At 42.8% G+C, this 10,592-nt stretch overlaps 1 protein-coding gene across 1 annotated transcript; it reads left to right on the forward strand.

Annotated features, from left to right (window-relative positions):
* Window positions 1-2,113: 2,113 nt before the first annotated feature.
* On the forward strand, window positions 2,114-5,901 carry LOC118366703 (protocadherin-8-like). The gene is made up of 3 exons (XM_035749297.1): window positions 2,114-4,706; window positions 4,806-5,004; window positions 5,237-5,901. Exons 1-3 carry the CDS (start codon window positions 2,283-2,285, stop codon window positions 5,554-5,556), a joined length of 2,943 nt encoding a protein of 980 aa, XP_035605190.1. The 5' UTR covers window positions 2,114-2,282; the 3' UTR covers window positions 5,557-5,901.
* Window positions 5,902-10,592: the final 4,691 nt, after the last annotated feature.

The following is a 10,592-nucleotide window of genomic DNA, read 5'->3' on the forward strand; positions in this document are numbered from 1 at the left end:
TTCAATAATGTGCATATTTATATCCAAAAATCTCAGTTTACATTGGCGCTTTACGTGCAGTAATGTTTTGATTCCAAACATCCGGTGATTTTGCAGAAATACTCATAAACATTGATAAAAGATGCAAGTGTTATTCACAGAATTAAAGATAGACTTATCCTCTTTGAAACCGCTGTGTCAGATTTCAAAAAAACTTTATGGAAAAAGCATAATCTGAGAACGGCGCTCAGAACCCTAAACAGCCAGAGGAATATCAGCCATTTTGGGGTCAACAGAAACTAGAAACTAGTAAACTACTAAGTTTTGCACTGGCTTTGAATGCACAGGCACAGCCGGGAGAAGAAGGGTGCTGGTAAAAATTGGTAAAAATAAATGTTATATAGTACCAGTCAAACGTTTGGACACACCTACTCATTCAAGGGTTTTTCTTTCTTTTTACTATTTTCTACATTGTAGAATAATAGTGAAGACATCAAAACTATGAAATAACACATAAGGAATCATGTAGTAACCAAAAACGTGTATCTAAATATATTTCAAATTTTAGATTCTTCAAAGTAGACACCCTTTGCCTTGATGACAGCTTTGCACACTCTTGGCATTCTGTCAACCAGCTTCATGAGGTTGTCACCTGGAATGCATTTCAGGTGTGCCTTCTTTAAAGTTAATTTGTGGAACTTCTTTCCTTCTTAATGCATTTGAGCTAATCGGTTATGTTGTGACAAGGTAGGGGTACAGAAGATAGGCCTATTTGGTAAAAGACCAAGTCCATATTATGGCAAGAACAGCTCAAATAGTCCATCATTACTTTAAGACATGAAGGCCAGTCAATCCGGAAACGTTTCTTCAAGTGCAGCCGCAAAAACCATTTGGCGCTATGATGAAACTGGCTCTCATGAGGACTGCCACAGGAAAGGAAGACAAAGAGTTACCTCTGCTGCAGAGGATAAGTTCATTAGAGTTTTCTAGCCTCAGAAACTGTATGAATAAGGCCTTCATTGTCAAATTGCTGCAAAGAAACCACTACAAAAGGACACCAATAATAAGAAGAGACTTGCTTGGGCCAAGAAACACGAGCAATGGACATTAGACTGGTGGAAATCTGTCCTTTGGTCTGGAGTCCAAATTTGACATTTTTGGTTTCAACCGTCGTGTCTCTGTGAGACACAGAGTAGGTGAACGAATGATCTCTGCATGTGTGATTTCCACCGCGATGCATGGAGGAGGAGGTGTGATGGTGTGGGGGTGCTTTGCTGGTGACACTGTCTGTGATTTATTTAGAATTCAAAGCAGACATAACCAGCATGGCTACCACATCATTCTGCAGCGATATGCCATCCCATCTGGTTTGCGCTTAGTGGGACCATCATTTGTTTTTCAACAGGACAATAACCCAACACACCTCCAGGCTGTGTAAGGACTATTTGACCAAGAAGGAGAGTGATGGAGTGCTGCATCAAATGACCTGGTCTCCACAATCACCCGACCTCAACCCAATTGAGATGTTTTGGGATGAGTTGGACTGCAGAGTGAGGGAAAAGCCGTCAACAAGTGTTCAGTATATGTGGGAACGCCTTCAAGACTGTTGGAAAAACGTTCCTCGTGAAGCAGGTTGGTAGAATGCCAAGAGTGTGTAAAGCTTGCAAGGCATAGGGTGGCTACTTTGAAGAATCTAATATTTGAAATATATTTAGATACATGATTTTGGTTACTACATGATTCCTTATGTGTTATTTCATAGTTTTGATGTCTTCACTATTATTCTACAATGTAGAAAATAGTCAAAGAAATAAAAACCCTTGAATGAGTATGTGTGTCCAAACGTTTGACTGATACTGTATAACATTTCTTTTTACCAGTTTTTACCAGCACCCTTCTTCTCCCGGCTGTGCCTGTGCATTCAAAGCCAGTGCAAAACTTGACTCCAAGCAATCCAAATCTTTTTATTTTGCTGCTTGAGCTCTATGCACATTGAAAACAGGCTTAGAGGTCTTTCATACTGCCTGCCTATTTTTAATTCTAAAGCGGTGGGATTGGTCACACTTCGTCTCATTAGCATGGAAGCTGTGGGTTATAACTCTTCCGCCACGGCAGGATGTGGAGCTGTGTGGAAGGAAAGCGGGAGGCAACAAGCGCGCCTGCTTGACTTTCAGCACAGTTCAGAGAAGCTGATGTTGTTGCTGTTGAGAGGAGGCATTTTCACCATTTTGAGGTGATCTAATCTGTAAAAGTGAAGCGGTTTGGCTCTGTTAAACTAACCAACTAACCCGCGGGCTTTGAAAATGATGCGTGGCATTTTAACAGGTTGGCATCGTTGGATTTTTGGATTCATAACACTAGAAATGTTATTTGTCTCCCTGGCTGAGTCTGGGGGAAATACTCTGAAATACCAGACCAACGAGGAGGGAAGTCCAGGAACAGTGATCGGAAACCTGGCCAAGGACATGTCCTTGAGTCGCTCTTTTAGCTCCAAGACTAATTTTAGAATGATGAAACAATTCAACAATTCTTTTATCCGGGTGAGAGAAAGCGACGGGGAGCTTACTGTCGGGGAAAGGATTGACAGAGAGAGAATCTGCAGGCACACTTTACAGTGTCTCATCACTTTTGATGTTGTCAGTTTTTCAAAAGAGAGGTACAATTTGATTCATGTCGAGGTGGAGGTAAAAGACATTAATGATAACTCTCCGGAGTTTCCAAACAAGGAATCTACAGTGGAGATTTCTGAAAATTCTGATGTGGGCTTCCGTATTCCTTTGGACCCAGCCGAGGACGCAGACGTCGGATCAAACTACATCCAAAGCTATCAAATTTCTGTCAACAGTCATTTTTCCATTGATGTGCTTTTGAGAGCAGATGGGGTTAAATATGCGGAGTTGGTGCTAATGAAACAGTTAGACAGGGAGACTCAGTCATCTTATGTGATGCAGCTTATTGCCACCGACGGAGGAAACCCATTTAACTCGGGTTCAACAAAAATCACCATAACAGTGACAGACTTCAATGACAACCGACCTGTTTTTGACCAGAATAATTTCTCGGTCACTTTGCCCGAGGACGCACCGGTTGGATTCGTTTTATTGGACTTAAATGCAGTTGATCCAGATGAGGGTTTAAACGGAGAGGTGGTCTATGGATTCGGAAAACAGGTTTCTGCCGAGATCCGAGTACTTTTCGAAGTGTACAGTAAATCCGGGCGCCTAACGCTCAAGAACCCAGTGGATTTTGAGACCAAGAAAACATATGAGTTAGACGTGCAGGCGACTGATCTTGGAGCCAACCCGATCCCCGCTATCTGTAAAATAATAATTAATGTCAAAGACGTTAATGACAATGCCCCAGAAATAAGTATTACGCCAATGACCTCCATCTCAACAGGCATCGCATATATCAGCGAGACCGCAGACAAGGACAGCCTAGTGGCGCTGATCAGCACCGCGGACAGGGACTCGGGCGTTAACAGCCAGGTCCATTGCACCTTATATGGGCACGACCATTTCAAACTTAAACAGGCATATGAGGACAGCTACATGATTGTCACCGCAGCAGCCCTGGACAGGGAGAAGATAAGCGAGTACAATTTAACTGTGATGGCTGAAGATTTCGGGTCACCTCCATTGAGAAAGATCACACAATACACCATAAGGCTAAGCGACGAGAATGACAACGCCCCACACTTTACTAAACATGTCTATGAAGTTTCTGTCGTAGAAAATAATGCACCAGGGGCATATATTACAACTGTTGAGGCCAGAGATGCAGACTTGGGAACTAATGGCAAAATTACATACAGACTATTAGACAGTGTTATAATGGGATCACCTGTCAACACGTTTGTATCTCTAAATGCAATCTCTGGTTCAATATATGCACTGAGAAGCTTCAACTATGAAGTCATGAAACATCTGGAGGTACACATCCAGGCAAGTGATGGGGGCTCACCCCAGCTTCAGAGCAGTGCCATCATCAATCTAAAAATAGTTGATCAGAATGACAACTCTCCGTCCATCATGGAGCCCGTCCTTAATAAGGGATCTGCTGAGGTTTTCCTGCCCAAACATGCACCTGCAGGTTATGTCGTCACCCAGATAAAGGCTATGGATGCTGATGAAGGCATAAACGCGCAGCTGTCTTACAATATCACAGAGGGAGGACACTTGGGTTTCTCCATTAACAAGGTTACTGGGAAGTTACACGTGAGTTGTGAGCTGAACTACGACCTGTCTGAAACACTGAGAGTCCTCGTGGCTGTCAACGACAATGGAACACCTTCTCTGACCTCCACGGCCACTATACACCTCACTCTCATCGAAGGCACCCCTCCCAGTGTTCCTGCTATGGTCCAAAATGACAGCGAGGAAGTCTTTGAATGGGACATGTCCATTGCCATTATCATTGCCTTAGCAGGGAGCTGCTCCCTCCTCTTGCTAGGCATCATCCTGATCACTACCACCTGCAGTCGACACAAACGGGAGAAGAGAGAGGCGGGATGCAATGACAAAGTAGACATACAACATGTGGAGAAGGGGGAGAGTAGCCATATTGATTCATTGATCACCAACCACAAAAGCAATGCGTTTGATGTACAGCCTTTTCCTGAGAAAGCACTGTTGGCCTCCAGCAACACAATAAAAACAGCCCCAGGTGATGGCAGACAAGAACAAGAGTGTGACTTTGACAACAGGATAATGGAGAGTAAATTAGAGGTAAGTCATTGTGACTCACTGTATGGATTGGCTGTTTTGTTGTAGTATTTTTCCCCATCAAAACTTTTATGTGTGAGTATTGTGTTTGCCTCTTCACAGGGTTATTCAACACTGCCCGGCTATAGGAAAGAAACCCTCCGACCCATAACCATATGGAAGGGCAACTCATTCACAACCATCTCAGCCAGAGATCCTCAGTTCAGTGGGAAGGACAGTGGGAAAGGAGACAGTGACTTTAACGACAGCGACTCTGACATCAGTGGGGATGGACAAAAAAAAGACTCCCCACCGATAAACAGTAAGTACTACTAATCAATCACAGGATGTTCATGTGATTTTAGACACATTAATGACACATTATTAAAAAACAAAATCCATAAAAGGCATCACCCTCTGTGATGTTCTCAAGCTCTTTATGGTCAGATAGTAAAGGATAATGGTGTATCATAAAATCCAGGCTATTATACCCCAACATATGCAGCATGGTTCACCAAGGGCTAACAGTTTTGGTTGTGGTGTTGTTTCCACAGGTCTCTGGGCCTGCACCAGTGAGTGTAAAATCCTAGGCCACTCAGACCAATGCTGGAGCCCCTCATCCTCTAGACCCAACACCAGCCTCTCCCACGGACCACACCTCTCAACCTTTTCCAAGACAGCCTCGTTGCCACGGAACACCCTGCAAAGAGACACCTACTACCAGCAGGCTCACCTACCCAAGACCAACGGTCTGCAAAGCGTCTATGAAAAAGTCCAGCACCAAGAATTTGATTATATTCTGGTTTGTCCACCAACGCCAGCCAGGATACTAGAAACTGGTGAGATATCCCTCCCGGAGTATGGACACTCTTAAATGAAATGGACAATAATCAAAGCTAATGTAATGAGTAATATGCATCTTTATATACTGTATAGCCTATTGTTTCAATGTTGTGTGATTTGTGTGATTGTTCCCATATATTGTATGGCTGTTTATTGTATAATGTGTCATATGAAAGATTTTATAAATGAAGAATATATTTTTTCATAACGATTCAATGTAAACTGCAATTGTATTATACATTTGGAAGAGCATGTTTGAACTTTTACTATTTAAAAGCATGGCCATTGGACCTTTAGGCTGAAAGGACCCTTTGTCAAGTGGGAAACAATCCATATCAAAATATGAACATGTTTGTAGTAAATTTTGTCACTAAGTCGCACAAATAAATAATACATTTGAAACCAAATGATTGTTCTGTATGTAAAAAAAAAAAGACCGCTTAAATCTACAGTGTGCTTCCATACATTAATTTAGTTTCATTGAGTGAGAAATCAGCTCATGCAGTAGGTTACGACAGGCAATATAATGCCTGATAGCAACGTTAAGTTACATTACAATTACGTTACGTTGCTTAACTTCATCCAAATAAGGAATAAGGATAAGTAATGATTTCAACAGAGGTTGCAACTTAGAAAAGCTAAATGACCAACACTACATGTTGGCTGTATGGTGTTGATCCTTGTCTCACAGGCAAATCAAAATCAAATCAAATTTTATTTGTCACATACACATGGTTAGCAGATGTTAATGTGAGTGTAGCTGTATGCTTGTGCTTCTAGTTCCGACAATGCAGTAATAACCAACAAGTAATCTAACCTAACAATTTTTCAACAACTACCTTATACACACAAGTGTAAAGGGATAAGGAATATGTACATAAAGATATATGAATGAGTGGTGGTACAGAATGGCATAGGCAAGATGTAGTAGATGGTATCGAGTACAGTATAAACATATGAGATGAGTAATGTAGGGTATGTAAACATATAAATGTGGCACTGTTTAAAGTGGCTAGTGATCCATCTATTACATAAAGATGGCAAGAAGCAGTAGATGGTATAGGGTACAGTATATACATATGAGATGAGTAATGTAGGGTACGTAAACATAGAAAGTGGCAATGTTTAAAGTGGCTAGTGATACATTTTTTTTACATCAATTTTTCCATTATTAAAGTGGCTGGAGTTGAGCCAGTATGTTAGCAGCAGCCACTCAATGTTAATGGTGGCTGTTTAACAGTCTGATGACCTTGAGATAGAAGCTATTTTTCAGTCTCTCGGTCCCTGCTTTGATGCACCTGTACTGACCTCGCCTTCTGGATGATAGCGGGGGGAACAGGCAGTAGCTCGGGTGGTTGTTGTCCTTGATGATCTTTATGGCCTTCCTGTGACATTCCTGTAAGTGTCCTGGAGGGCAGGTAGTTTACCCTCTGGAGAGCCTTACGGTTGTGGGCGGAGCAGTTGCCGTACCAGGCGGCGATACACACTGACAGGATGCTCTCGATTGTCCATTTGTAAAAGTTTGTGAGTGCTTTTGGTGACAAGCCGAATAGTTGGTAGTTGTTTCGCTCAGTTACCTTAGCTTTCTTGGGAACAGGAACAATGGTGTGGGAACAGCAGACTGGGATAGGGATTGATTGAATATGTCCGTAAACACACCAGCTGGTCTGCCCATGCTCTGAGGATGCGGCTGGGAATGCCATCTGGCCCTGCAGCCATGCGAGGGATAACATGTTTTAATGTTTTACTCACGTCGGCTGCAGTGAAGGAGAGTCCGCAGGTTTTGGTAGCGGGCCGTGTCAGTGGCACTGTATTGTCCTCAAAGCGAGCAAAGAAGTTGTTCAGTCTGTCTGGGAGCAAGACATCCTGGTCCGCGATGGGGCTGGATTTCTTCTTGTATTCCGTGATTGACTGTAGACCCTGCCACATACCTCTTGTGTCCGAGGCATTGAATTGTGACACTACTTTTTCTCTATACTGACGCATAGCTTGTTTGATTGCCTTGCGGAGGGAATAGCTACACTGTTTGTAGCTTGTTTCCCATTACCTTGCCCTGGTTAAAAGCAGTGGTTCGCACTTTCAGTTTCGCGCGAATGCTGCCATCAATCCACGGTTTCTGGTTTGGGAATGTTTTAATTGTTGCTGTGGGTACGACATCGCTGATGCACTTGCTAATTAACTCGCTCCCCGAATCAGCGTATTCGTCAATGTTATTGTTTAACGCAATGCGGAACATATCCCAATCCACATGATCGAAGCAATCTTGAAGTGTGGAATCAGATTGGTCGGACCAGCATTGAACAGACCTGAGCACGGGAGCTTCCTGTTTTAGTTTCTGTCTAGGAAAGGCTGGAAGCAACAAAATGGAGTCATGGTCAGATTTTCCGAAAGGAGGGTGGGCGAGGGCCTTATATGCGTCACGGAAGTTAGAATAGCAATGATCCAGGGTTTTACCAGCCCTATTAGCACAATCAATATGCTGATAGAATTTAGGGAGTCTTGTTTTCAGATTAGCCTTGTCAAAATCCCCAGCTACAATGAATGCAGCCTTAGGATATGTGGTTTCCAGTTTACATAGAGTCAAAGAAAGTTTTTTCAGGGCCATCGATGTGTCTGCTTGGGGGGGAATATATGTGATTATAATCGAAGAGAATTCTCTTGGTAGATGACTGTATGTAATAACTTAAGATTACCTGTAGTTTCCTAGGAACGCAAAGCGAGGCGGCCATCTCTCCATGCAGACACACGGTTGGATGTTGGTTGTGGCATTTTTGTGGCCGTTTTGTTTGTTTGCTTTGGCACCTTTCAACACCTCTCATTATCACATCTATGCATGCAACCACTCACTTACACTACTGACTACATACACCATTGTTTATTGTATATAGGTTACTTCAGTAATTAAATATATTTTTGTTATTCCTTATCTCCATGTTGTCTCCCTTTTTGTTACGGGCTTTGAGCCAGTTTGTGACACCTGTAAGTAGCCTAAATGCAATAATTCCAATACATTTTCCTGAGCGCTGTAGTCTATTATATTATTTTGAGTTTGATTTTCTCTTGGGGCTTCACTTTGATATTGACTGTGTGCATTGCTGCTCACTTAGCATTCTGACCTTTCTAAAGGCATACAGTATCAAGGCACAAGGCAGGACCCAGATGCAGACACAGGAGGCAGATGGTTGGAGTTTTATCATGTTTATTAATCCAAAGGGGTAGGCAAGAGAATGGTCGTGGACAGGCAAAAAGGTCAAAACCAGATTTTGTCCTATAGGTACCGAAGGGCAGGCAGAATCAAGGTCAGGGCAGGCAGAGTCAAGGTCAGGGCAGGCAGAATCAAGGTCAGGAGGGCAGGCAGAGTCAAGGTCAGGGCAGGCAGGATGATCAGGCAGGCAGGAAAGTAGTCCAGAGTCAGGCAGGGGTCAGAACCGGGAAGATTATAAAAAGAGAATAGAAAAGGAGAACAGGAAAAACACCCTGGTTGACTTGACTAAACATACAATACGAACTGGTACAGAGAGACAGGAAACACAGGGATAAATATACTGGTACAGAGAGACAGGGATAAATACACTGTGGAAAACAAGCGACACCTGGAGGGGGTGGAGACAATCACAGGAACAGGTGAAAAAGATCAGGGCGTGACATACAGTTCGTCGGCTGCGAAGCCTCCTGTTGCTGTTGGTTGTCTCTTGAGATTTGGGGTTGTCGTCGGGGCAGTGTTTATGCTTTGCGGATCCATTGGAGCTCTTCACCTTTGGAAAGTCAGTGACAAAAATGTAAAACATAATGTATCCTTCATGTGCCTCAATATGGGTCATTTTATTATGTCATTTACCATTTAAAATGCAGACTAGACTAGTCAGGTGGGAGATTTTCGATGGTCTACCTGTACCCTGGGACCAAGTGGTATGCTGCAGTCTCTGCACCTTTTTCAGTGTCAAGCACAGTTAGAAAATCGAAAAATATGACATCTTAGTTAACAAATCTCTGCATAATGTCTATCATTCATCATAAAATAACTATCTAATATAGCCTGTCAGTGGATGGTGTGTTGGACATCGGAAATTACATTTGGATTTGCTGGTCGGAATCTTATCAAACATCTGTTACATAATGACATTATTTCTATACCAACCTATTGAATTTCACATTAGAATCACATAGCTTTGATGTGAATATTTTGGGCATGTAACTCAGGCCTGGTGGTGGTGACTGTCTCATTAGAGATACTTGAATATTTATTTATGTAATAATGGGCTTACCTGTAGGGCAAAACATCTCAGGATAGATCCATGTCAAGGCCCTGCTGCCCTCCCTCTGCTGCCCTCCCTCTGAGACATTCTATTCAAATCAGCTATGTGATTGGACTACACATCATACGGTCTTTTAAGTGCTGCACAGGAGAACACAAGGAGGGAGGCAGTTTGAAGTATCGTGTCATGGCAGGACCTTGAAGTGAATATTAGAGCTAGAAAACCTCCTGCCATATCTCCAGCTATTGTAATTGTAAAGGTTTGGGTTCTACAACTAGGGGTTTTGACCATGTGTAGTTGATAGCTGGCAAGTTAGATGTGTTTACTGTATGTGTTATGCATAACCTTGAATATCCTTGTGACTGTAAAAATTGTGTGTCAATGGAAAGGTGGAGGAGAGGAGTCAATGTGTGTCAATGGAAAGGTGGAGGAGAGGAGTCAATGTGTGTCAATGGAAAGGTGGAGGAGAGGAGTCAATGTGTGTCAATGGAAAGGTGGAGGAGAGTAGTCAATGTGTGTCAATGGAAAGGTGGAGGACAGGAGTCAATGTGTGTCAATGGAAAGGTGGAGGAGAGGAGTCAATGTGTGTCAATGGAAAGGTGGAGGAGAGGAGTCAATGTGTGTCAATGGAAAGGTGGAGGAGAGGTCCATGGAAATCGCTTACAATAATAGTCTGGAAAGGTTCCGAACTGGGAGTGAGTAGAGATGACGAGGCGTTGGAGACTTTCATAAGGTGAAGTTGTCCTTATTCTCTCTTTGAAGTAGTTCAACTGAGAGTTGGCATGTGTAGCAAAGTTGTGAGCGTAAATAC

The sequence above is a fragment of the Oncorhynchus keta genome, chromosome 34, assembly GCF_023373465.1.
Source record: "Oncorhynchus keta strain PuntledgeMale-10-30-2019 chromosome 34, Oket_V2, whole genome shotgun sequence".
NCBI classification, from domain to species: Eukaryota; Metazoa; Chordata; class Actinopteri; order Salmoniformes; family Salmonidae; genus Oncorhynchus; species Oncorhynchus keta.